This window comes from Mobula hypostoma, chromosome 8, assembly GCF_963921235.1.
Source record: "Mobula hypostoma chromosome 8, sMobHyp1.1, whole genome shotgun sequence".
Classification (NCBI taxonomy): Eukaryota; Metazoa; Chordata; class Chondrichthyes; order Myliobatiformes; family Myliobatidae; genus Mobula; species Mobula hypostoma.
In genome coordinates, this window is record NC_086104.1 from 29,185,900 (window position 1) to 29,213,883 (window position 27,984).

The following is a 27,984-nucleotide window of genomic DNA, read 5'->3' on the forward strand; positions in this document are numbered from 1 at the left end:
AAACAACACACGAAGGCCAGGAGCTGGACTTGGTTGTCCGAGGCTATTTGAGGCACACGCCATTAGGAGCATGTAATAGGTAGTGGGAGCTTGTCCCCGTTACCTCCCTCGCTATAACAACCTTAAGGAATCCATTCGATTTATAATATAAATAAACTACTTAATTTGGTGTATAGTGATGAAACTTAAGAGCTATCATAAAAGCTAAACTTAAGCAGTGAACCTTTAGTCAAATTCATTCAAGCCTATTCCCTTGTGTTAAGATTGCTTTGCCAAACGATTGCAATCCAGAGCTCCGTGGAACTTATCAATTCCTCTCATGGTACTGAAGAGCTAAAGTATGTTTAAAACATGTAAATCTTCCAGGTTTTAAGCCAGGTAGTCATTGCACCAACTGGCATTTATTTTTTGTTTGACACTGAAACCTGCTGAGATAAACGAGTGAACATGAATCTTTAAATTCATTTGACAGTTGGTGATGGTGATGTTGTGATGAGAGACAAGAATGATAAGAGAGTGCGTTGTTTCTCTATGTTTGAATCCATGGATCCATCAGCAGTAATTCCATCTTCTGGAACACTAAGGAAAAACCAGAGCAGTGAGGACCTTCTGCAGGAAATACAGGTATGGAAACAAAAAAATATTGTGTTTTACAGTATCACATGGCAAAATATGCTTTATGGCATTGATATCCTTCCTTCCAAATTATTGTAACAATAAAGTTGCATCCTAAATCAATAGATTCTAAAATCTTCACTAGTTACAAAACTCTTATAAAAATAAAAGATTTCCAGATAAATGCAAATAAATTCATTCCCTCAAGCTTGTGAAGTTTGAAATACCATTTTTAATCATATATATGCTGCAAAAAAATCACTGTTCATTCCCATCATACATGGCATCATCCTCGGGCATAATACTCATTTTAGCAATACAAAGGAGAATTGAATGAACGTTCTTCCACTCACTTGACTGATGTAATGCATTTTGTTACAGACATCGACAGTTTGAATACCATTTCTTTTATAATTGTTGTGCTTTTTTCACTTAAAACTTGACAAAGGCTCACTATGTTACAGCCCATCTCCATGTTCTGAAATATCCCTTTGGCTGTGTAAGTTCATAATTTTTGATGGGTTGAGAAGTAAAGAAATTTTGCTCTGAGTTTCTTGTGAAGGATAAAATAATGATTTTGTTTTGGTGGAATTGTTTGAATTTGATATTTTTTTTCCTGTCATGGAAGCCATTTCAAGCATTGAGTTCATGCTGGCTCTTGGAATATTTCCATCAATCCACAGATTAATCTCCCCATGACCTGTTCGCTCTGTCTTGTGCCCATCAACTTGGCTCAGTTCTCCAATCACCTACCTACAGACTCGGTTTGCGCCAGTTCAATTAACTGTCTTTGGGATGGGGGAGGAAACCTACATAGTCACAGGGACAGCATACAACCTCCTCACAGACATGTCCTGGGTTCACAGGCTGAAGTTGGGTCTAATTAATACATTATGTGGTGAAATGTTGGAGCGATACTTATGGAATCAATTTCTTCATGCAATTGTAAATAAAATTTGTAGTTAATAGTTTGGCAAAGTTATTGTCCGATATTAAATGGTAAAAAATATTTTGGCGATAAGTAGTTCCCTTAATTACAACTATTGGGGGGGGGGTTGGGGTTGGCGTTATGCACAGAATGAAGGGACTCCCAGACAGCTGACAGATCTGCTGGTAGCATTAGAATGTTGAGAGTCAGAGGAGCAAAATGTGCAGTGAAGAAAAATGGTACCAGTGGAAGTGTCAGAAATGAGACAAGTGAGAAATTTAGTGACACAACCAAAGTTTTGATCTTGGAAAAAAAAATGGGACTGTGACATGGTTTCAAAGGTACATTTAATGTCAGAGAAATGTATACAATATACATCCTGAAATGCTTTTTCTTCGCAACTATCCATAAAAACAGAGGAGTGCCCCCAAAGAATTAATAGCAGTTAAATGTTATAACGCCAAAGTCCCTCCCACGCGTAAGCAGCAGCAAAGCAAACATCCCCCACCCCCACCAGCAAAAACAGCATGGGCGCCCACCACCGAGCACTCAGTTGTGCAGCAAAGCAACAACAAAGACACAGACTTGCAGTACCCCAAAGACTACTCGTTCACCTGGTATTCGACATACCACAGGCCCTCTTTCTCCCTAATAAGGGAGAAAGAGATGTCCCTGTTTTACAGCGAGAGGGGAGACATAACCAACAACTCGCTGATTTACGAAGTTAGAAGTTCATTGCGTCACTTTTTCTGAGCTCTGTGCCCAAAGATCTCAGATCACAGCCGGAGATCTTCAGACTCCCATGACACACTGATCTCTGCCAGGACACCGACCTCCGATGCGCCCACCTCCAGAGCCACGAGATCTTGGACCTCCGAAGTCGCGCTAATCTCTTAGGCCACATCCTTGGCACGTCAAATAACAGCCAGTCATGAAATCCCGAGAACTAGTCCCATTTCCGCAAAGAACCGAAGTCAGCGTGTAACTCCAGGTCAGGGTCTTCAAAAGAACCCTGAAAGGAAAAATAGAGGTATTAAAGATGGAAATAGAGCTGTTTCCGAAGATGCAAGCAAAGGAGTCGCCATTTAGCGCCATCATAACTAAGCTCCACCCTGTTATCTCACATTGGTGAGTATGGATGGGGATTAAGGATGAACAGTATTCGGCATTGACTGACCAAGCTGGGGTTTAGGTGGGATGGTAGATTGGAATCAAGCAGGGAAGATAATAAGATCTCCATATCCAAAGGTGACAAAAGCTTGTCCTAGGATTCCAATAGTAGAAGGATTATGCCACTCTTCTGGTCATAACTCTATTTTTGTAAATTTAATGATGCAAATGAAAGTTGTGGTTAAGAACTGCCAAATTGTTAGTTATCTGCATCAAACTGAGAGTGACCATGTAGAAGATGCAGTTTGTTTGTCAAGAGGAGAATTTTGTATGCAGCACAGTGGTTGATTCGTTAAGAACAAGATTATTTCAGAATAAAAGTTCCTGATGAATAAAAATCATAACTGTATAAAGTTATATTTTCATCTAACATGGTTTTATTTCAATCTTAACTTTCAGACTGGTAACAGGAATGTGGTTAAAGTACCGCCACCTGTTCCTACCAAACCTAAACAGATTTCCTTGCCCTTTTTTGGACCATCTGGTTTAGCTACTGCAGCAGAGAGTAAAACTGAATACAACTCACAAAAGTTTCCTGGTACTGCAGGTACTATAGCCAATAAACTTAAGCCAGCCCAAACCACAGGACCACAACAAATGCAACATTGTGCCTCAAATGCACAACTTCAGCCATCTACAGAGGCACCTCCTGCAGCTACAGTTAGGCCTTTTACCCCACAGCCATCTAAAGAACCTCCATCCCAGCCCCTGAGAAAACCAGAGACTGTGGCTGCCAGCTCTATCTATACAATGTACACTCAGCAACAAGCACCAGGCAAAAACTTCCAGCAGGCCGTTCAGAATGCCCTGACCAAAGCGCAAACACGGCCACAGTTCACAAGTGGTAAGTAATGTTCATTTAACATGATTATTTAACTGCTTTAGTGGAGAAGTTTGTTGTTTACTCTTCCCAGTTTAATTGCTTATGTAATTTGTGGTGATCAAAGAAATAATCCTCCACTTTCCTTATTCCAAAATAGTTTAATTTGGATTTCATGGCATGTTATTTTCTAAGCCTCCTTTTTATTCTTCAAGTGCTGGGACATTTTGTCACCCAGCTTATGGCTTCCGCTTCAAACACCTCTGTTGCAGAACTTCTGTCAAACTTGTTCATGTTAAAATGAAGTTTATTGTCATATTCACAAGTACATGTATGCACAGGTGCAATGAAAAACAGCAGTATTACAAGCACATAACATCGCATGAGCACCAGTCATAAGAAAAATTAAACATAAATTGTACATAAATTTTACAAGAAGAAACATAACTTGAAAAAACAGGATGATCAGAGAGGTCACAGTGTTGCTAATTTGTAGTGATGATTAGGGTTTTGCTGATTGGTTCAAGAAATAGAATTGGTTTATTGATGTCAAATGTATTGAGGTGCAGTGGATAAAACTTGTCTGACATATAATCAAGTCATTGCACAGTGTATTGAGGTAGTACAAGGTAAAACAGTAACAATACAAAATTAGGTGTAATAACTACAGAGAAAGTGCAGTGCAAGTAAACAATAAGATGCAAGTTTCCAACAAGGTAGAATGTGAGGTCAATAGTCTTAGATCAGTGGGATAGAAGCTATCCTTGAACTTGGTACGTGCTTTCAGGCATTTGTATCTTCTCCCTGATGGAGGAAAGAAGAAAGAATGCCCAGGTTCAGTTGGATCGTTGATCATGCTGGCTGCTTTACTGAGACTGCACAAAGTATATTCATGGAAGTGCAGCTGGTTTCTGTGATGTGCTGAGCTGTGTCCACGGTTCTCTGTGGTTTCTTGTGCTCATGGGCAGAACAATTGCCATACCAAGTTGTTAAGCATGCTGATGGGATTTTTGTCTATAGTGCATCAATGGTGAAAAAGTTAGTGAGGGTTGATGTAGACGCGCCAAATTTCTTTAGCCTCATGAGGAAGTGGAGGGGTTGATGAGCTTTGTTTTCTGTGGTTGGATCAGGACAGGCTTTGGTAATGTTAACTCCTAGGAATCTGACGCTCTTAACCTCAGTACTGTTGAAATAGACAGGATCATGTACATCACCCCCTCCCTCCCTTTCTTGAAGTCAGTGACCAGCTTTTTTGTTTATGAGGGAAAGGTTGTTGTCATGTCACTATCATGGTAGCTGTTCTTGGACCTGGTGGTGAGGGACTTCAACCTTTTATACCTTATGCCCAATGGTAGTAGTGAAAAAATGGCATTGCCCAGATGGTGATCTCTGATGGATGTTACCTTCTTGAGACCGTACTTTCTGTGTAGATACTATCGATGAAGGGGAGAGATGTGCCTACAAAATGTTCAGCTTCTTGCATTCCTGTGTATTCGAATTTCCATACCAGGCTATGATATAATCAGTCAGGATACTTTTCAGCAGTACATCTGCAGGAGTTTCTTCGAGTGTTCAGTGACAAGCTGAATCTCCTTGCTCTACTAAGACGTAAAGACGCAAATATACTTCTGATTGCATCAATGTGCTGGGCCCAGAACAGCTTATCAGATTGTTAGCACCTTGGATTTAAAGCTGCTGACACTCTCTACTGCCTAGTCCCCCATTGTAGATAGGTAAATGTTCATACTTCCCCCTTCCTAAGATCAACAATCAGCTTTTTAGCGTTGCTGACTTTGAGCAGTAGGTTGTCACCACACCACATGACCAAGTCTTGCTCTGGTGACATCATCATGTGTGATTCATCTAATAGTGGTGTTGTCAGCAAATTTGTATGTCACTGGACCTGTGCTTAGCCATTGTGCTATATATGGGGGCCAGAGCAGGAAGCTAAGCACACAGCCTTGAGGTGCATCTGTATTGACGATCAGTGAGAAGGAAACGTAGTTGCCCATCCTTACAGATTGAAGTTGCTGAAGTCGAATAACCAGATGCAGAGGGAGGTACAGAGGCCCAGGTTTTGAAGTTTAATGATGAATTTGGATGGCATGATTGTGTTATAGACAAAGGTGTAGTTGATGTACAGCAGCCTGATGTATGAGTTCTTATTGTCCATCTGATCCAGAGCAGAGTGAAGGGCCAGCGAAATCTCACCTGCCTTTGACCTGTTGTGGCAATAGGCAAACTGGGATGGCCCACGCCAGCAATTCTACCGATGTCTGTAAGGAGTTTGTAAATTCTGCCTGTGGCCGTGTGGGTTTCCTCTGAGTGCTCTGCTTTCTCCCCAAATTCCAAAGACATGCAGGTTGAGTTAATTGTTCACATGGATGTAACTGAGCAGTGTGGGCTTTTGGGCCAGAAAGGCCTGCTACCAAACTATATCTGTAAGTAAATAAATGCATTAGGCTAGAATTGATTTATGCCACAAGCAATGCCACAAATGAAGTACCTCATTTGTGCAGTTGACATCCAGTTAATTGTGAGCACAGTACATTTTCCATTCTTTTCACTTTGATCTCTCTAGTTTGTTGAAATGATCATACATAACATATCATGGAGATAATGATGCCATGAAAATAGCCATCAAATCACCATGGGAGCATTAACTGCCATTGTTTCCTTAGGAGAGTCTCTGTTATGACACACTGCATATCTCTGTTATGACACACTGCATATTTGGAATGTGTTGAGGTTTTTTTTAAAGTCAGTACTAGAAGGACTGTTCTTTGGTCTTGGCTGTGAACTATGTACTTAGCTTGATATAATTGCTCTTCCTGATTGCTTTATTGGCCTGAAGCCGGGCTTGGACTTATCATTTACCTACACCGCGTATTTTTGGTACCTTTTATCCTACATTGCTACTGCTTTACCCTATTGGAGCTCAATACACTGTGTACATGATCTGTGTAAACAATATGCAAGACAAGCTTTTCAGTGTATCTTGGTACAGTAACAAACCAATTCCATTATTTCTTATTACTGCCATCAGGGAAGAGGTACAAGAGCATGAAGACACACACTCAACGTTTTAGGAAAAGCTTCTTCCCCTGTGCAGTCAGATTTCTAAATTGTCTTTTGAACTCATGAGCATTACCTCATATTCCTCTTTTGCACTATTTATTTATTTTGTAATTTAAAAAAAATCTTGCACTTTACTGCTGCCACAAAGCAACGCATTTCATGACACGTTAGTGATAACAAACCTGGTTCTGATTCTGAAGGTTATTTACTTTTCATCCATCACCTTGAACAAGATTCTGCTGCCTGTATTCTGTATAGCATTATCACTTAACCCGCAACATTTCTGTTTTCACTGATCCAGGATTCTGTCTGTCACTAAAGCAATCTTTCCACATCATGCTCTGCCCTGCCTCTAAATATTTCTAGACTTGTACAGGCATGTAACAAATGGGTTTCATTCTTAGAGACATCTAAAAGTTGATTTTGTCTGTGTGTTGGAAAATACACGAAGATCACTACATGGTAACCATACCACCACAGAATTGCAATGAATAGCACATAGGACTAATAAAGGAAAGATAATTATGAAAAGGAGAGGGAAAGGGATAAAACTAATTCTGCTGTTCAAAGGAATGAAGCTACATGCATAACTCAAACTCCTGAATTAAATAATATTATGAGACTCTTTCATATGTAGAGGTGTCCGTAAGTTCATAACCTGCAAACTGCCTGTCTGTCCTTTCACTATTCAGCCCTCTGACTCATTCATTCCACAGATAATGCAAAGCTTCAAACATCAGCCTTTGGTTTAAAATGCAAATCCTCACAGGTGCCAAGAATCTGAAAAATGATGCAAGTAACAATAATGTATTTGCCAAACATTTTTTCCCTTCTAGCTTTGCTGTGGAATGTAATTATTATCATAGCAATGTATTTATATTTGTGCTTTTTTACAATCTAAATGCAATATGAGATGATCTGTGCCTGTTGAATAAAATTAAAAAGTTTTGCCTTCCTCCTGCTAAATATTTTAAGGTAATTAGCTATGTTTACCTCAGGGTTTTTTTGCGAAAGTTCTGTAGTCGTATGAAATAGTTATTTAACTCTTAGGTACTCTGAAGTGAAAATGTATTCTGCAAAAAATCTTGGCCTTAATCGAAATAGTCTGACTTCAATTTTGTCTCATAGCAATTAGGAAATGTAGCTGAATCACAGTTTTCTTTGGGGAAACATATGATAGTGCAGTTGCTGGAATCTGGAGCAACACAGAGGCACTAGAGGAACTCAGCAGAACAGGCAGCATCTATGGAGAAAAAATTGACAGTTTGACATTTTAGGTTGAAACCCTTCATCTAGACCCAAATAAAGGGACTTGACCCAAAACGATGTCTAATCATTTCCCTCCATAGATGCTGCCTAACCTACTGAGTTCTTCCAGCACCTTTTTTTTGCTGTACATTGGGGAAAGTTTTGATAACTTATTTGCTACATCAAAGGAACTAAGTGACCAATCTGGTGGTTCTGTAGTTTCAGAACCTCTGTCATTAGATTTTGCTTCATTTTATCTCAGCTTGGTCTCAAATTCAACAATAATCCCAGGTTTATTGTTCATAAAGAAGGCTTGCTTTATTTGCATTTATTTTCCTGTTACTTTGTTTTGCCCGACGCCAGCCCCCTAGGTCTGAGTCGAAGTAGTAGTTGTTTTAAAATTTGCAATAAACCATGTTGCTCATCAGTGGATGCCACACCCCTCCCCAACATGTTTTATCCCTACCAGAGCATTCAATCCATCTGTCTCCAATTTCCTCATTCTAGTTTAATTGAAACATAGATTTGTATATCAGATGTAATTTGCACATACAAAGGTTAATTTTCACTTAAGCCCATCTCATCATTGATTCCAGGTCAGCCTGAGCAAGCTTTCTTGTATGAGCAATGTGATAGCTTGTTTCCTTTTGGAGGAAAAAATGAATCTTGTCAATGGTTGTTCAAGCCAAGTTTTTGTTATAAACAGTGTTTGTCTGCTTCTGTTTATTTCCACATCCATATAATGTTACAGTATTGCAGTTTTAGTCTGCATCGGTAAAGACTAAAGGAAAGGTACTGATTTGGGTGTAAACTGAAAAATGACCAAAATCCTCAGTGAAATGCTGGTCCTGCTGTTTAGTATTTAAACTGATTTCATAGTTTAAATTTAAGGAAGAAAATGCATCCGAAATTAGTCTTACAATGAATATATTCATATACAAATATTTTTTCATGTTGACCTGAACTGTATCTTATCTCTGAATCCTGCATTATTTTATTAATTGCAGTATATGGCAAACCGGTGGTTTCTGCATCTTCACAGAATTATATAAACAATCAGTCTCAAGCTGACCAGGAAATCAATACTCTGTATTTAAAGAGTCAAGACAAACCAGATTGCCCTGAATCGGAGACTGATAATGCTACATCTCTTGGAGACCACTCGGAGACTGAGCGCATTCCTCGTCCGCTGAGCCCCACGAAGCTTCTTCCTTTTATGTATAATCCATATCGAAATCAGAGTGATGCTGATTTGGAGGCATTAAGGAAAAAACTGTCCAATGCACCTAGGCCACTGAAGAAGCGTAGCTCCATTACTGAGCCTGAAGGACCAAATGGACCCAATATTCAAAAGCTGCTCTATCAGCGTACCACACTGGCTGCAATGGAAACAGCTAGTCCAATGCCTTTCTATCAACCAAAACAACCTGCTTTTTCATCAGCTGAAGAGAATACCATAACTGAAAGCAGAGATGTCAGTGCTAAAGTGGAAGATGAGACTACAGCATCAACAGTAGAAATTCCAGATCAAACAGAACCAGGTGTCAAAAAGGATACTGAGGTATCAGGTGCTGAAGAACTTGTGAAAACTTCCCCAGGAAGCTCAGCTCCTTTTCTGGAAGGACAGCTCGTAGTTCCTACTCTTTTACCTGCTGTGGAAGAGCAACCGAATCAGGAGAGCCCACTTTCACCGCAGGAATTAGCAGAAGAATATCCTCCTTACCCACCACCTCCTTATCCTGTTGCTGGTAATCATGACGCTGTTGGTGATGATAGCTATAATATGCGTCCACCTGAGATTACTGGACATACAGTCCTGCCACCTGTGAGTAGTATTTACTGCAGAAACCCTACTCGAATATTGGACTCATTAATCACTTCTGGGTATATAAAATAGATATATGCTGGATGTGCAGTTTGTAAAATTTATTTCCACCATACTCAATTTAAATTTTATTAAAATTTAAATAATTTGCCTGATTACCCCCAAATACTGTTTATTTCTCAAAAGTATGCTCAACAATTGAAAAATGTTTACCTATCTAGTAGCCAAATACTATATAATTTAAATTTTTTTACTATATAATTTAACTGTATTTGGAGGTTAAATGTTAAACTCAGAACTCTACTCTCCTGTCTGGGCACGTGGCCAAGTGATTAGGCATTCAACTAGCGATCTGAAGGTCGTGAGTTCAAGCCCCAGCCAAGGCAGCATGTTGTGTCTTTGAACAAGGCACTTAGTCACACAGTGCTCTGCGACGACACTGGTGCCAAGCTGTATGGGTCCTGATGCCCTTCCCTTGGACAACATCAGTGTCATGGAGAGGGGAGACTTGCAGCATGGGCAACTGCTGGTCTTCCATACAACCTTGCCCAGGCCTGCGCCCTGGAGAGTGAAGACTTTCCAGGCACAGATCCGTGGTCTCGCAAGACTCTCCTGTATCCCTTGCCTTTTCCATATGCTTCAGGAGGGGAATTTTTGCATAAATGTTAACAGTTGTAAAAACTTTTGCAAAACTTCCTTTTTTCTTTGGATATTGAGGCTGATTGTATAGCTCTGCCTCAGGTGTCCTACCAAATGCCAAGCATCAAATCTGGCATCTCCCTAACTTGTATTGTTTAATTGGTCAAATGTAAATCTCTCCAAAGAATCTGGTACATTGGCTCCTGAGTGATCTTTTTAGTAAGTGTTATTTGATATTGCTTTTAATATCTATATAAATTTTGTTGCTTCAGGGAAAAAGAACAAATCTGAAAAAGGTGGGATCAGAGCGTATAGGTCATGGTATGAGAGTAAAGTTCAATCCTCTAGCCTTACTGCTTGATTCTTCTCTGGAAGGTGAATTTGATTTAGTCCAGCGTATCATCTATGAGGTATGTTAAATCCATTGGTATACCTTAATGTCCAGCATTCATAAGCTTCTTCTGCATCAGTGTGTAGTTTTAGTGACCTTACTGGAGAGTTTTTTTTATATAACTTCTTGTGTATCCCAATACTTGATATCTGTAAACCTGTACCTGTTTTTTCATTTCTATGCCAAATACTATGCCTCCATTTGTTACTTGTGAATATATCTGCATCATTTGGCTGATCAAGGAGCACTGATTGTAATTAATTCCAAAAGAAAAGTGAACCAAGTAATTGTATTTTTTCTTTCTATTGTATGTTCCTTTTCCTGAAGTAGTTTTCCAATGTGAATTCTGTAGTAAACTTAAACAGGAAATTAAATGTTATAAAATGAGTGACCCATTGTCCTGAAATTGAAGACACATTTGCATTTGTATTGATTACATCCAGGTTGTATTTTTTTTAACTATTGACAGTACACTTAATTTTTTTCCAAAAGTTTCAAGCTTGCAGGTTCCTAATTGACATGAAAGTTTTCCAGAATATCATACTTCCAGTAACCATGAATTCTGATGCAATTGCTTGTTCATTTGTACTAAGAAGGTTTCAGGAAAAAAAATGGTTTGTTCTATTGTTCTCTCACTGGAATTTAGAAGGATTGGGGTGGGGTGGGATCTCATTGAAACCTTTCGAATGTTGAAAGGACTAGATAAAGTAGATGTGGAAAGGATGTTTCCCATGGTTGGAGAGTCTAGCACAAGAGGGCACAGTCTCAGGATAGAGGGGCGCCCTTTCAAAACAGTTGCGGAGAAATTTCTTTAGTCAAAGGTGGTGAATTTGTGGAATTTTTTGCCACATGCAGCTGTGAAAGCCAGGTCATTGGGTGTATTTAAGGCAGAGATAGATAAGTTTTTGATTGGACATGGCATCAAAGGTTGTGGGGAGAGGCCAGGAACTGGGGTTGAGGAGGAGTAGAAAAAAGGGACCAGCCATGATTGAATGGTGGAGCAGACTTGATGGGCTGAATGGCCTAATCCTGTTCCTATGTCTTATGGTCTTATGGTTTTATATTGTAATTTGTTATCGTTTTTGCAGGTGGAAGATCCCAGCCAACCAAATGATGAAGGAATAACCGCACTACATAATGCTGTGTGTGCAGGCCATACAGAAATTGTGAAGTTCTTAGTACAGTTTGGAGTAAATGTTAATGCAGCAGATAGTGATGGATGGTAAGTTATAGAATAATGTTGTTTCTGGTCTACTTTGTAACATTCTTGGTGCAATCTAAATGCCAACTTTATGGAAAATGACTTTGCAAATAGTTTCACAGCATATAAGAGAATTAAAACAAAAACAAATCTGTAATCTTAATTTTATTTCCAGTGTATTTAAACTGATTAATATAGTTGCATTGTCTTCTTGAAATATTTGCATTGACACAAGAAATTCCAGTTGAATTCAAGCAAACTACTGAAATAATGACAGATTGGGTATTCACTGCAAGCATTTCAGAGCTGTCTTCAGGTATTTTAACATAATTGTTCATCTCATGATTGAGACCGGTACAAGAATCAGATTGCAGTCTTGTTTGTCAAATACACTAAAGCTCGGTTGTATTTTAATACTGTGAGAATAATTACAATTTACATACATCAGTTTCATTATAGGTCACTGTGTAGTAATTTTCATATTTTGGAGGAAATACATTTAATCTAACAGCTACTGTGTTAAAGTGCAACTTAACAGAATAATGTTCATATTCATGAACTTTTTAATATAGAGTAGAATTCAAATCTTGTGCTGCTTCTTCTTAGCCCATCACCCCTACTGGGGCATAGGTCGCAGACAACAACTCGCCAGAGTTCCTCTGTCCATGATTACGTGCAGGAATTACGAATGAAAATTTGTCATTATCTATTTTGCTTTTTTTCCCTCATGGAAAAAATCCATTCCATATTATCCCTATACCAGATGCGTTTCTTCTGGTTTGTAGCTTTATTGCCAGGTGGGCTTTGCATGGGTGATTTTTTTTCGTCTTGATAGGTAGTTCCTCAGGATCAAGGATGATTTGCTTCCAGTCCAGTTTTATGGTTACTTGGGTGTCTAATGAGGTCACTGTAGGAACCACATTATTCCGCACATAGTGGATGACAGAGCAGGTGGATGGTTGTGTGGTAGTACGCTTCTGCTTTCATAAAGCCTCTGTGAGCTTCTGATGCTTAACCTAAAACTTAATGCTGCTTCTCCACTTTGAACAGTCAAGGTCCAAAGTTCCCAGGAGTCATTAGAAATTTTGCATTTTTGCAAGGAGTCTTTGAACCCATCCTTGAATCATTTCTCCTGTGCACTTGCTAATCTCTTCCCAAGACATAGTTAGGAATAAAGTGTCAGTATCAGGAGTCTGGTGCCAGGCATGCAAACGTCACAGTAAATTCAGTTAGGACTTCACTGTGACATTTACTGGAAATCTGGGCCTAGGAGTGACCTCTGCCATTGGTTTGCATATCGTTCCATCAAGTTTGGAGGATTCTGCAGAGACCACATTGGTGGTATTTTTCCAGTGCTTTATGATGCTGTACATAGATAATCTAGGTCAAGGTCCAGATGGACAACAATCACTGATACCCAAAAGCTTGATTTTTCTGTCAATTTTAGACTCTCTTCAAATACCCCTTCCAACTGACCAAACTTGGTGCCTTCAATGTGTCAGCAATGGTGAATTTCATCTTTGATTTTGCCTCCATTGAGAGGTTTTCCAGGGTTGTAAATATGGAGCTTCATTGTTGAAGGGAGGTGTGTAAGATCCTTCCTGACAACATTTCATTCAATGCTTGGTTATATGATGCTACTCCACCTGGTGGTACAGTTGAAAACTGGGACAAATTTGCTATTGAAAGCAGAATAGTTTGAATAACACAAGGCTTGAGAGTTTGTTGCCTTTTGTATAGGAATACAACATTCCCCTGTTAATGAAATGCTTCCAGCTGATGGTATTCAAATTTTACTGCTGTGCTTAACTTCATAGTGTTACAAATTTCTGCAGTATATTTGTATTTTGACCAAGTTTGTTAATAATACCCAAATATTTATCAAATACTCAAATGAAATGAAAGCGAGGGATCCCATATTCTTGCCTGACAACATTAATCTGATGGCATGAGTTTTGACTTGTGTTTGGATTGCTAGTTTCCTTGTACCTGTTACAGAGAGACTAATGGTTTCCATCAATGATTTGACTGGGCAAGTTTTTGTGGAAATGTGAGGTGAGGGCCTCCATCAGTCAGAGATGACCATGAATATTGCATCCTGACTGCATGGGCAGTACGCTATGGAGAGCAAGCTGGTGCCCATGTAGCAAACTTCTCCTCTCCATGCATCTGATGAACCCAAAGTAACGACAGAGACCAATACAGTTTGGTACCAGTGGCGTTGCAGGAGTCAGGATTGAACTCAATGTAGGCCTTCCTTAGGGACTCCAGCACAGATTTTTCCCTCTGGGTTTACTTCTGAAGCCTTCCCCATGAGTGGGTATAGAAGTGTAACCCTTGGGTTCTGTCGGCTGTGTAAGTCTAGGGAAGACCATCTCTGGTCCCACCGAACGTAAGGCGTGAAACCTCCTGTTTGGGTGGATGCTGCGTGATGAGTTATCCTGGTACAAATCAGTACCGCGAAATAACAGATAGTACACCATATGCAATTGAATGATTTAGCTTTATAATTCTTAATTTGACTAAAGGGTTAGTAAAGTAAAACAAAAAGAAGAAGGCCCATTTTAATGTGCACAAGTTGGAGCTCAGGGTTTCCCTTCTCCTGGCCCTCCATCAATTTCCCCGAGCTTCGTCGACGCCCCACTCCAAGTCCACTCCTTTCTGATGTCCATGACCTCTCTTTTCAGGCATCTTCTCTCTCCATCTTCTGCCGAACAAAAGCCCCAGATCACCTCGGTGTCAGGCACACAGCCAGAAAAAACACTCCCCTCACTGGATGGCTCACATTTCAAATCTCTAACCATGAACCAAGCACTGCTGCTACAGAAAGACCATTACATTAGCAGTGAAACCTTTCCCAGGGTGTTATAGCGGCAAGACAGCGAAGGTTTGAGATGTGAGCTTTCCTTCTAGATGAGCTGACAACCCCATCTGCCCAAAGTGACTGGTTTTAAGGCATCAGTAACCTGCCTTTATCCCTTCTTTTGTTAGTAGAAACGGTTTTGCTGGGCTCTGTAGCTAAGCCACATGTGAAGGCCAGGAGCTGGACTTGTTTGTCAAAAGCTATTTGAGGTGCATGTCATTGGGAGCATTTAATAAGTAGTGGGAGCTTGTCCCCATCACCACCCTTGGCTACAACAACCTTAAGGAACCCGTGAAAATGTGTAAGTGTAAATAAAATAAGCAAAGAAGTGAGAATAAGCTAGGGTCCTTTAAAAATGCTTTCTGCATTACTTAATAATAAAAGGTTAGTCAAAAAGTGCACTTGTTTGACCAAAATTAATATTTTCTGAAACAGGTTGAATGAGGAGCTAAAAAGCACTTTATCTCCTGTAGAGAAGATTGTGTCAATAAAGGAGAACCCTTTCTGGTCAGAGATTCCCAGGAAAATAGAGCATGAACCTGATTATCTGCAAATAAGCAAGATCAACATGACTGGATTGGATGGGAAGCAAAAGTGGAAATTGTGTTGCGTCTAGTGGAATATCTATATTGCATCTGTTTTTTAAAAGAGAGGATGTGTATCAGTAGAACATTCAAATAACAAAAATCAGCATGGAAATGTTAGAGATGTCATGTGAGGATTGATCAGGCTGTTTAATCAATGGAGGGAATTGATAAAGATGGAATATTTTAATCTCAAAATGTCATAAACTTGTTAACAATGTCCAGAAGGTACAATGTGGATACAGAATCCACCAAGGGACAAAAAGTGGGATACAATAGTGAATGATAGTTTTCTGTGTTCCGAAGGAATTGTGAAGTGGTATTTCTTTGGCAGTACTGAAAACATCAGATCATTTTAAATACGTTTCATAATCTGGATGAAAAGAAAATGTCAAAAGCACTCCGCATATGTTGGAGTACAAATGAACAATGCTTCAAGTCTGAGACATTTTGCCTTAATCCCAGTTCTAACCAAAGATTCAGAATCTGAAACATTAATTCTTTCTCTTTTATAGATGCTGATTGACCTGCTGATTATTGCCAGCATTTTGTTTTTATTTCAGATTTCTAACATTTGCACATCCTCTTTTCATTCTTATGATTAAGATTATCAGGAGTGTTATTTGAATAGTCCATAGATGACACAAAACCTTTGATAGTATTAACCAAAGATCTGGAGGTAATATGAGAATTTTAGGGAAAAAGGTTATGAGCTGGAATGCACTGCCTGAAATATGGCAGAAGCAATCAAATCATGAGTGAAAGAATATTATACACTAGGGGAACGTTGACTCAGACCATGAGAGGCCTGCGTCGGGCATTTTCATGCCTTACAAGGCGCAGATTGGGAGTCTGTGTGGGGCGCCACTCCTCACACAGACATTTGAGCAATGTGTGATTAAGTGCCTTGCTCAAGGACACAAACACACTGCCACAGCTGAGGCTCGAACCAGCGACCTTGAGATCACTAGATGAACACCTTAACCACTTGGCCATGTGCCCAACACTATTATACAATAGCTGGGAGCTTTATGTTCAAAGATGCACATTCTATTGAAAGGATGGGCAGGAAGGCAGAGGGGATTGGTAAAAAATGAAATCAAGTCATTAGAAAGAGGACACATAGGGTTGGAAGTGTTGTGACCCTGATGGGAGTTTGTATTACAGACTATCAAACAGTGGTAAGGTTATGGTGTATTAATTACAATGGGAGATAGAAATTGCATGCCAAAAGTTACAGTAGTCATCAGGGATTTCAATATGGAGGTAGATTGGGAAAATTGGATTGGTGCGGGATTCCAAGAGGGGGATTTTCTAGAGTGCCTATGAGATGGATTTTTGGGCAGCTCATTGTTGAGCCCACTGGGGGCGATCAGCTATTCTGGATCGGGTGTTGTGCAATGAACTGGAATTGAGCAGAGAGCTTAGGATGAAAGGACCCTTGGGGAGAAATGAGAAGGAGAAGCTGGAATCAGATGTACCCATATTACAGTGGAGTAAAGGAAGTTACAGAGGTATGAGAGAGGAGTTGGCCAGAATTGATTGAAAAAGAACACTGGCAGGGATGACAGCAGAGCAGCAATGGCTGGAATTTCTGGAAGCAATTTGGAAGGCACAGGGTATATACATCCCAAAAAGGAAGAACTATTCTAATGGGAAAATGACATAACTGCGGCTAAGAAGAGAAGTCAAAGCCAACATAAAAGCCAAAAAGGGAACAAAATTTAGTGGAAGTTAGAGGGAAGCTTTTAAAAACCAGAAGGCAACTAAAAAAAATTCATTAAGCAGGTAAAGATGGCATACAAAAGTAAGCTAGCCAATAATATTAAAGAGGATGCCAAAAGTTTCTTCTGAAATATGAATTGTAAAAGAGAGGCAAGAGTGGGTATCAGACCTCTGGAAAACAATGCTGGAGCGGTAATAATGGGGGACAAGGAAATGGCGGATGAACTGGATAAGTATTTAGCATCAGTCTTCTCTGTGGAAGACACTAACAATATGTTAGAAGTTCCAGGTGTTAGGGGCATGAAGTGTGTGAAGTTACCACTATTAGAGAGAAGGTTCTTGGGAATCTGAAAGGTCTGAAGGTAGATGAGTCACCTGGTTCAGATGATGTACACCCCAGTGTTCTGAAAGAGGTTGCTGAAGAGATCATGGAGGCATTAGTAATGATCTTTCAAAAATCACTAGTTTCTGGAATGGCTTCCGATGACTGGAAAATTGCAAATGTCACTCCACTCTTAAAGAAGGGAGAGAGGCAGAAGAAAGGAAACTCCAGGCCAGTTAGTCTGACCTCAGTGGAAGATGTTGGAGTAGATTATTAAGAATGAGGTTTATGGGTACTGGGAAACACATAATGAAATAGGCTGTAGTCAGTATGGTTTCCTCGAGTGCAAAACTTGCCTGACAAATCTGTTGGATTCTTTGAAGAAATAACAAGCAGGATAGACAAAGGAGAATCAGTTGATGTTGTGTACTTGGATTTTCAAAAGGTCTTTGACAAGATGCCACATGTGAGACTGCTTAACAAGCTTTGAGCACATGGTATTACAGGAAAGATTCTAGCACAGATAAAGCAGTGGCTGATTGGCAGGATGCAAAGAGTGGGAATCAAGGGAGCCTTTTCTGGTTGGCTGGCAGTGACTAGTGATGTTCCACAGGGGTCTGTGTTGGGATTTATTTCTTCTTGTGTTATATGTAATAATTTGGGTGATGGAATTGATGGTTTTGTTGCAAAGTTTTTAGACTATATTAAGATAGGGGGAGTGACAGGTAGTTTTGAGGAAGTAGAAAGGCTACAGAAAGACTTAAACAGATTAGGAGAATGGTCAAAGAAATGGTACATGGAATACATTGTCGGGAGTGTCTGGTCATGCACCAGTAGAAGAAATGAAAAGGTTGACTATTTTCTAAGTGGAGAGAAAATACAAAAAACTAAGGTGCAAAGGGACTTGGGAGTCCTCGTGAAGCAAGGATGTAATGTTGAGACTTTATAAAGCACTGGTGAGGCTTCACTTGGAGTATTGTGAGCAGTTTTGGGTCCCTTAGAAAGGATGTGTTGAAACTGGAAAGGATTCAAAGGAGGTTCACAAAAATGATTCCAGGATTGAATGGCTTGTCATATGAACAGCATTTTGATGGCTTTGGGCCTATGTTCACTAGAATTCAGAAGAATGAGCGGTGACCTAATTGAAACCTATTGACAGAGTGGATATAAAGAGGATGTTTCCTATGATGGGAGAGTTTAAGACCAGAGGACACAGCCTCAGAATAAAGGGGCGTGCTTTTAGAATGGAGATGAGAAATTTATTTAGCCAGAGAGAGATGAATCTGTGGAAGCCAAATCTTTATGTATATTCAAGGCAGAGGTTGATAAGTTCTTGATTGAAGGGGTATGGGGAGAAGGCAGGAGAATGGGGCTGAGAGGAAAATTGGATCGGCCATGATGAAATGGCGGAGCAGACTCAATAGACCAAATGGCCTAATTCTGCTCCTATATCTTGTGCTTTTATGGAATTGGGATGTTTGTAAAATTAAAATGATATTGCTTTGTGAAGTAGAAAAGAATTAGAAAACTATAGATAATGATTTATAAAATTGCACTGGGCCAAAGATTATTCTCCTGTGCTATCACTTTCTATTTTAGAAATGATTGACACTTTCATTGTGTCAAATGAGTTATTGTGAACATATGCATGGAAGAGCTCTTAACTTACTGTTCTTTCTGGTAGACGAAGCTTGTTGCAGGTAAAAGGCCACAAAAGAGATTTTTTTAATGTTACCATTTCTTTATATCCCTATTAGGACTCCTTTGCATTGTGCAGCCTCCTGTAATAATGTGCAAGTTTGCAAGTTCCTAGTTGAATCTGGAGCAGCAGTGTTTGCTACAACCTACAGTGACCTACAAACTGCTGCTGATAAATGTGAGGAGATGGAGGACGGTTATGTCCAATGCTCACAATTTCTGTACGGTATGTGAAAAATGAAGTTCCATCTGATTTCACTACTCTGCCTGTTTTTCCCCTTGTACCATAAACCTATTAATAATTTTTAGGCATAACTTAAATGTGGGATAATTTCTGCTGGAAATAGGAAAATACTGAAATAAACATTTTCTTCCTTCAGGTGTGCAAGAGAAGATGGGTATAATGAACAGAGGCATAGTATATGCACTTTGGGATTATGAATCTCAAAATGAAGATGAATTATCATTTAAGGAAGGTGACTGTATGTCAGTGATTCGACGAGAAGATGAGAATGAAATTGAATGGTGGTGGGCACGGTTAAATGAAGGTGAAGGATACGTAGCTCGCAATTTACTTGGGGTAAGTTTATGGTGAGGATTAGAGTGAGTCACTAAATGAGTGTGTTCCTCTACCATAGTGATTAAATGCTGTTGAATAACTTAAAAGATGGTGATCTGTATTTTCAATGTAAATAACTTAATCCCATGATGTGAAGCAAACAATTGAACCCATACTTATATTTTCTGAAGCAATAAAACCTCCATTTTTGGGTATTAAGATGCGGGAAGTAATGACTGGGCAACCGCGGTTGTCGGTTCCACAGGTTGACTGATAGTAGTTTTGTTGGTCATACAGCTGTCACTGACAAAGTCAGCAATTATTACCCAGTCTGAATTGTCTTCAAAAAATTGGTTGTGCAGCATGGTTGGGTAGAGGGTTCCATATTTCAGGCCTAATAGCAGTGAAAGAATGGTGATGTATTTCTAAATCATGGTGATGTGTGACTTGCAGGGGAACCTAGATATTCGCGTGCACCTGCTTATCCTTGTCCTCATTGATAGATGTTGTACATTTAAGTGGGCTGTTGGGATCTTGTTAGAATTGGAGGAAGAGAGTGACTGTTAGTTGATGTCCACCTGCAATACCATGCTCCACTAAACTATAATTGCTTCAGGAATTTCTACATTCAAACTAACTGATGTTTGCTTCATAAGCCTCCACAAGCAACCCAGGGACATGATATTCTATAAGTGTTTAGGAACTGTGTCTAGGAATTTCCTGGCTTTCTGACTTGGCACCATACTAAGCATTACATCATGAAAGATACTCTCTGTCTTGCTGTATTTTTCTGAAATCCAAAGCTCACAATTTGCTTTGTATTTTTTCAGCTTTATCCAAGAATTAAACCAAGACAGCGAAGTCTGGCATAAAGCAGCTACCAGAAAACGTTACAGATAAAGACTACAACCTTCGTATATTTTTAAGGAAGTTGTAGCAATCCAGATCCAACAGAATATTTGCAATAAAATAATGATCTCCAGACGTAAATGAAGGAAAATTTAATATACACAAAGAATGCTTCTGTAATGAAGTTAGATATTTTTGCTCAGTGTTAATGATCACCTATTACAGATGGTGAACGAATTTTATGTTTTTGAAAACAGAGTGTGTATTTTGATGGACAATCATACAGATTTAGAATATTTTAAAGATCCTGTATAGATGGAGCACAGATGATTTGACAAAAAAATCTAAACTTGTTTCTCCTCCATCATTATTTTTTAAATCAAATTTGTTGTTACTGCCTTTGTTATTTTTGGAATATGCTATCCAGGATAGTCTTTTGCTGGCATCAATAAGAAAATTATTTCTCTTTTAATAGAAACAGTTAGGAGAAGTTAAAATGGGAATCTTAGCAAAGATTTTAATAGTTAAAGTAGTTTCAAACTGGATTATAGAAAGTCAATGCCTTAGTTTTTAGCTGTTTCTAGAGTCCAAATATTTTTATCTTGAGATATTACTCTTCACTATGATATATTGCAAATTCCAAAGCATGCAGCTAAAATTTGGAGGGTTAGTTCAAAAAATTTAAAATCTTATTTTTGATACTTTCAATGATGGTCTTTCAGACGCAAAACATTAAACAATATTATTTTTGTGGCTGACTTTGGCTTGTCCCTTTTATCTCTTTCTAGTTTTGGCTACAATAAAATTCCTTACATAAAAGAAGAATTTCATTTTTTGATCTTATTTCTATATATTAAACAATGATTGCAGAGGTAATATTTTGTATTCTCAATATCCCAATATAAAATTAAATACAGTCTTTTTCAAAGACAAAATAATTTAGTATCACAGTTCTAATCCTTTTCCAGATTTCTATCCGTAAAGAGATATAGGTTTAGTGTGGTATAAAACAATTAACATTTTATATACTAATATCTTTAAGAATTGATTACTAGGCATTCATTTAGGAACAGTTATTTTATTATTGAGAGTTTAATTCATTGCATAGACATGAAAACGTTATGATGTAAACACACATACCACTGTGCTTTGGACAACTTTCATTTCTCCACAGATGTGGATTGTTACCGGTTTAATAAGGTTTACAAGAAATATAAATTCTTGTGTGGATAAAAACTGCATTTTGCCCCATCTGTACACTGTCGAACCATCTGTTGATAGGTGTTGACCTCCAGCCTTTATCTAATAGTAAATAATTGAGATTCAGAATCAAGCTTGTTGGTTGTTATCTGGAGGTTCTGCCATCTATGCCCCAAAAAAAACCTGTGGGTGTTGCACTTACTAACTTTCTAAAATGAAATTTATGACAATGGGGAAGCTCTGGCTTCCAAAGCACAGCTAAATAAGATACAAGCATATAGTTGATCAGTATCTCAACTCCAATTTGTCTACTTTGAGTACAATTTTTACACATCTAGGTTCAACTCATTTTTGTTGAAAGAGCATTCAAGATCCTTTTTGTGAAGAAGTGCTTCCTGGTATTGGTCATAAACCAGTTTGATGTTTATGTCACCAGGTTCTGATCTACATAGGCAGAGATTTCATGTTATTTACTCTAATTTTATAATTGTTTCAAGCATATCATCCCATTGTATTTTAAATGAAGAGAGTACAAATCCAGACCATGCATTTGAATCTTGTGATCCAGTCCTAATTAAATCTGGTGTCATTCTGGTGAATCCTGCTTTTGCTGTGTTCGCGAAAAGCGGGATTTCCAGTGGCCAACTATTTTAATTCCAATCCCTATTCCTGTTCCAACATGTCGGTCCATGACCTCTCCTGCCGCAATGAGGCCACTGTCAGGTTGGGGCAGCAACACCTCATATTCCAACTTGGTAGCCTCAACCTGATGACATGAACATTGATTTCTCCAACTTCTGGTAATTTTTCTCCTTCCCTCTTTAGTTCTCCACTCTGGCCCCCTCCTCCCTTACCTTTTCTCTTCTCACTTGCCTCTCACCTCCCTCTGGTACTCCCCCCCCCCCCCACCTTGGTCCACTCTCCTCATTTATCAGATTATTTCTTCTCTAGTCCTTAATCTTTTTCACCCATCACCTCCTAGCTTCTTACTTCATCCCCTCTCCCACACCCACCTAGCTTCTCCTATCACTTTCTAGCTTGTATTCCTTCTCCTTCCTTCACTTACTTATTCTGGCTTCTTTGCCCTTCCTTACCAGTTCTGATGAAGGGTCTCGGCCTGAAATATCAACTGTTCACATACTTCCATAGATGTTGCCTGACCTGCCGCGTCCCCCCAGCATTTTGTGTGTATCATTCTGGTGAATCCTTTCAATACGAGCATATGCTTTTGAGATGCAGTTTAACTTCGTAGTATAACCTGCAAGCCCTCTGAACTGTAAGCCTCTTTAAGATCAAGGGTTCAGATTCCATTAGCTGTTTATTTTATATCTGTGTCCAGCAATATTTCTTTAATCATTTATTCAAATATTTAATTCTCGTTGCCTCCCTGTTTTCTGTTAATTGTCTTTAGCTTTAGGTGCGAGTTTGATAATTTGTATTTGCAGAAACTAATTTTCCAAGGCTAATCAGCCCAAATTATAGATAAACAGCTGTAAAAAAAAAGTGGTATTGTTAACATTCAACACATCTTACAGGTCACACCTGCAGAATATAAAAATAATTCACAGCTGTATTCTTCATTAATATGATAATCATTGCTGTTCGTACAGTTAAAACAAATCGGTCCTCTAGTTCTCAATCACAGTCTGACTAATGAGTAAAATATTTTTGGTCGTCTTTGCCAGCAATTTTCCACAAAGTAGGAAGGTATGAGTATTCTATGCAGAAGGGGGACACTTATGCTCCTTCTGGTCTTACTTTTTTTAATTCCCTTGCCCAGATTGAGGAATCATGAATGCATTGTATTGCCTCCTGCGTTCATTAATACTTCTTCAAAATTAATGTGTTCAAAGGGGCTTAACGGTGCCACAAACAAATCTAACAAATAGATTTGCAAGGTTTGATACCTTTGCAGGTGGGTATAAGCAGCGCCCTGCTAAATTAACAAACTCTGTCCATTTTTTATACCTAAAAAAAACTGGCAGTGTATGCTGATTTCTACTCTGAAACGTATGTAAATGCAAGGCATCATTTTGAATCTTACAATCAGCACACAGTACCTGGATCACTCTTATTGTCACCCTTGGAGCACAACCTCTTTGTTGCTAATAATGATTAGATGCAAGTTAGTACTCAATTACCAGACTTAATTTTGTTATTTCATTTCTATTTCCCACAAAGAGCAAACTGAGTTGTGGTTTCCACTTTGGCATCAGAATCTTTTAAATTGGTTGATTGGTAACACATTTTATTATATTTGGTGTTGCTTCATGTTTTTGTACTGAAAACTAAAAAATAAACTGGAATACACGTTATGAAGTTTATCTCAAAAATGTATCTAGTTTGAGGAAATTTCAGAGTTTTGATTGGTGGATATTTTTTCTCACATGCAGAAAACGTGTTGCTCACCGTTATCCAGTACCAAAAGCTATTAGTACACTGCCAAGTTATCCTAAGAATTGATCGAGTTGTATTTAAAATAATTTGAAATTGAAATTAATATTTATTTTACAAAATTTTAACTATTAATTCTAGTATTTCATTATCAAAATTAGAAATAGAAAGGCCAGTTTGTAGTTGTGTATTGTAAAGAGTACAGATTTATTTTAACTTAGTTTTGTTCTCTTATCTGATTTCATTTTATAGCATTTAAATAAAACGTACAGGAAAAAATGCATGATTTGGATGCAGGGCTGTGTATTGTAAAACCTGAATTTCAACCTTGTGGAGAGCAAAAATAATGACTTTGTGGTATATTTTGTTGTATTGTAAAAGTGTGAATCATCTGGGGAAACGGAGCAAGGTGTGCCACCTTTGCTATTTGTGAACTGACAGTTTCAATTGACTCATGGTAATAATGCTTTTAGAATTGTTGTCTTAGAATTTTCTGGATGATTTCAAAGTCCTTGCCGAAGGAGCACAACCACTTTGACATTCTCAAACCTTGCCACAAAGCCAAAATTTATTGTGACAAAAAAAGAGGGTGCAATCGAATGCAGAGTTGAAAATAAGTTGCTAATATTATTGTAATTTGAAAATGCACATTATTGGATACTTCATAAACTGATAGTTGCTGAAGCAATTTTCTGGTGGGTGAAAGTATTTGAGAAATGCTGCTTTCCATTTTGTGTATTGCTCTCTGTAAATCTTGTTTTTTCCACTCAAGCAATTTTAAAATGTAATCTCAGCAAAGATGGTGACCTATTTACCCCTCCATGCTATACTCTGTCCAAAAGTAAAATTTTATTAAATAACACAATTTATGAGAAAATTGGCATCATAAAGCAAACATGGATATGAGTAACCATGTATAATTACAATTGTTTACACTGTTGGGTAAATGGAGAATTTACAAGTCTTTAATACATGTTAGTAAAAAGTATTTGTATATTCTGTAATATCAAATTCTTCAATTTTCAGACATTTTTTCCCATTGTTAAAATGTCTTCTAGCAAAATCATGATCAAACCCTAAGGTATAGATCATGAATATCGCAGGAACCATGTGTATTTATTTGTTACATTGTTACATTGTTACATTGTTGAAATAAGTGCTATAGAAATTAGCAAGACCTCAGAAATTAGTAATGAAATATTCCAGTTATGTATTCAATTATTAGTCATTTATTGTATAACTTTGATTTTCTTATATTAAAGCCTATAAATCCTAAAGTGTAGTTTTTTCTATTCCAATAGATTAAATTAAATGTGCTGAATAAATTAAATCATGTAACCAAGAAAAATTGTTTTCTCTGAATTTTCAGACTGAAGCTTCTTTAATTTATTTGTAATTTGTACAGTTTCTTTATTTTAAGTACTTTTGCCATGGAGGAAATGAACAGGTTGGGCCATTCTTTACGAAGTGATATGTATGCATTACCAATCATTTAGTTGTGTACAAACAAACAGAGGCACAAAAGCCCAGTGTCGGCATCAATTTTGATAAATGTTATTGTGATGACCTTAGAATAGAATCTGCCACTTTAACAATACTTTAATAATGTGGGCTTTGATGTAATTCAATAGAAATGTGTCCTTGATCACATTACCTAAATATGGCACTCCACTGTCAAAATATAGTTCCATTGACTTCAAAGTGATTGTGGTATTTATCATACTATTACTGCATTTTAAAACTATGGTTTTTAATTTTAAACAATTTATCCCTTCAGGGCTCTCCAAATAAGGTAAAAGGATAGTAACTGTGTTGGAAATTCGTAATATATTTGAATTCTTCACCTACCGTTATTTTCTTCTCATTTTGAAGTGCCTTACAGTATAAATAAGCGTTTTAAAAGCTAAAATTAAACTTTTCACAATACTGTAATGGAACTGTTTACAGTAAAGATATTTCTGTAAATTTTGACTGAACAAGTAATGTAAAACTTAAAAGTACAGTAAGTATATTTTATCTTGGTATATTACATATCAAATGTGAAGTGTTTTGGTAACTTTATGCTCTGAGTCACGGTAAAGTACAGCACATAAGCAGGCCCTTTGGCCCATCTAGTCCATGCAGAACCATTTAAACTGCCTACTCCCATCGACCTGTACTGGGACCATAGCCCTCCATTCCCCTTACATCCATGTACCTACACAAACTTTGCTTAAATATTGAAATCGAGCTCACAAGCACTACTTGTACTGACAGCTCGTTCCACACTCCCATGACCTTCTGAGTGAAAACGTTTCCCCTCATCTTCCCCTTAAACTTCTCACCCATGACCTTAGTTGGAGTCCTACCCAACCTCAGTGGAGAAAGCCTGCTTCCATTTACCCTATCGATACCCCTCATAATTTTGTATTCCTCCGTCAAAGCTCTTCTCAGGAATAAGGAATAAAGTCCTAACCTGTTCAATCTTTCCTTATAACTCAGGTCCTCAGGACCCAGCAACATCCTTGTAAATTCCTCTGTACTCTTTCAACCTTATTTACATCTTTCCTATAGGTCTGTGAGCCAAACTGCACACATGCCTTCACCAACGTCTTAATACAACTTCAACATAACGTTCATCACCTTCACTCAGTACTTTGACTTGTGAAGGCCAGTGTGCCAAAAGCTTTCTTTACAACCCTATCTATCTGTGACACCACTTCCAATGAATTTTTTACCTCTGTTCCCATATCCCTTTGCTCCACCACACTCCTCAGTGCCCTAACGTTCATGGTGTAAGACCTACCCTGGTTGGTCCTAACAAAGTGCAACACTAAGCACTTGTCTGCATTAAATTTCAAATCTCCTCTCAATGTTCTATGTTCCAAGTCCTAAACTATTCAATCTTAATTTATACTCAGGTCCTGCAGACCTGCAACATCCTTGTAAATTTTCTCTGTATTCTTTAACATTAGTTGCATCCTGGAAGACTCCACAAACAAGGTCATATCGATTAGGAATGGAAAAAGTGTAACTTTGCAGTGGGTGTATTGTTAACCTCCAAACCAGCAACATGATGTTGAATGACAGGTATTAGGGGGAGATAAAAACAGGTTCATAGAACCAGCTATTGCCTACCAGCTTCAGCCTATCTCCCTTCACTCTGCTATATACTGGCAATCTTTCCTGTGCCCTCTTGACCCAGAATGTTGACTTGCACCTTTTGACTAGATGTAGCTTGACCTGCTGAGTTCTTTCAGCATTCTGATTTGCATTCTGTTTTTCATTCTAGATTTCAGCATCTGCGATCTTTTTAGTCTTCAGAGCCAGTACCTCAATGCCTACTGTTTTTGATGTGAGTCTTCATTTATATCAAGGCAGCCAGCAGCTCATCAAAAGTGCAGTTTGTGGTGTCTTGCTGTGAACTAACTAATGATGCAAGCTGCAGCTGAGTACTTGCAGATGTGTACATGCAGCAGGTACCCAGGCAATTTGCCTCTTAAACTGCATTTGAAGCTTGGCTTGCTATTCAAGGAAAGAGCTCATGGAAATGGAGGTAATCTTTTACAATGGGCATTTCATTGAATTACTCAGAAAAGAGACTTTATAGGTCATTTTTAGTTGGTAAACAGTAACTAGCCACTTGGTACAAAAATTTATTTCCATTAATGATTAATTGGAGCAGTATGTATTGTGGATAAGTATGCTGGTAAAATGGGTACAAGGCTAAGTCTTTGAAAGGACATGGAGATTAAACTTGAAAGGAAAAATAATAGCAGAAGTGTGGTGTGATGTGATATGATTTTTCTTAGGTAGAGTAGAAAAGCAGATTATTGTTTAAAAAATTAACACCTTACAAAATGCTCTTGTATAGTGCTGTCTTTCATGAAATGATG

General features: G+C 38.4%; 1 protein-coding gene across 2 annotated transcripts in view; it reads left to right on the forward strand.

Annotated features, from left to right (window-relative positions):
* LOC134350430 (apoptosis-stimulating of p53 protein 2-like) overlaps nucleotides 1-27,975 on the forward strand; it is a 107,938-nt gene extending 79,963 nt beyond the window's left edge. For both annotated transcript variants that reach the window (XM_063055616.1, XM_063055617.1), the window contains 8 exons: nucleotides 473-624; nucleotides 3,113-3,557; nucleotides 8,867-9,684; nucleotides 10,596-10,733; nucleotides 11,803-11,936; nucleotides 19,167-19,333; nucleotides 19,488-19,687; nucleotides 20,497-27,975. In XM_063055616.1, coding sequence (XP_062911686.1) covers nucleotides 473-624; nucleotides 3,113-3,557; nucleotides 8,867-9,684; nucleotides 10,596-10,733; nucleotides 11,803-11,936; nucleotides 19,167-19,333; nucleotides 19,488-19,687; nucleotides 20,497-20,538 — 2,096 coding nt within the window. In that variant the 3' untranslated portion in view covers nucleotides 20,539-27,975. The remainder of the gene's footprint in view (nucleotides 1-472; nucleotides 625-3,112; nucleotides 3,558-8,866; nucleotides 9,685-10,595; nucleotides 10,734-11,802; nucleotides 11,937-19,166; nucleotides 19,334-19,487; nucleotides 19,688-20,496) is intronic.
* The last annotated feature ends 9 nt before the right edge of the window (nucleotides 27,976-27,984 follow it).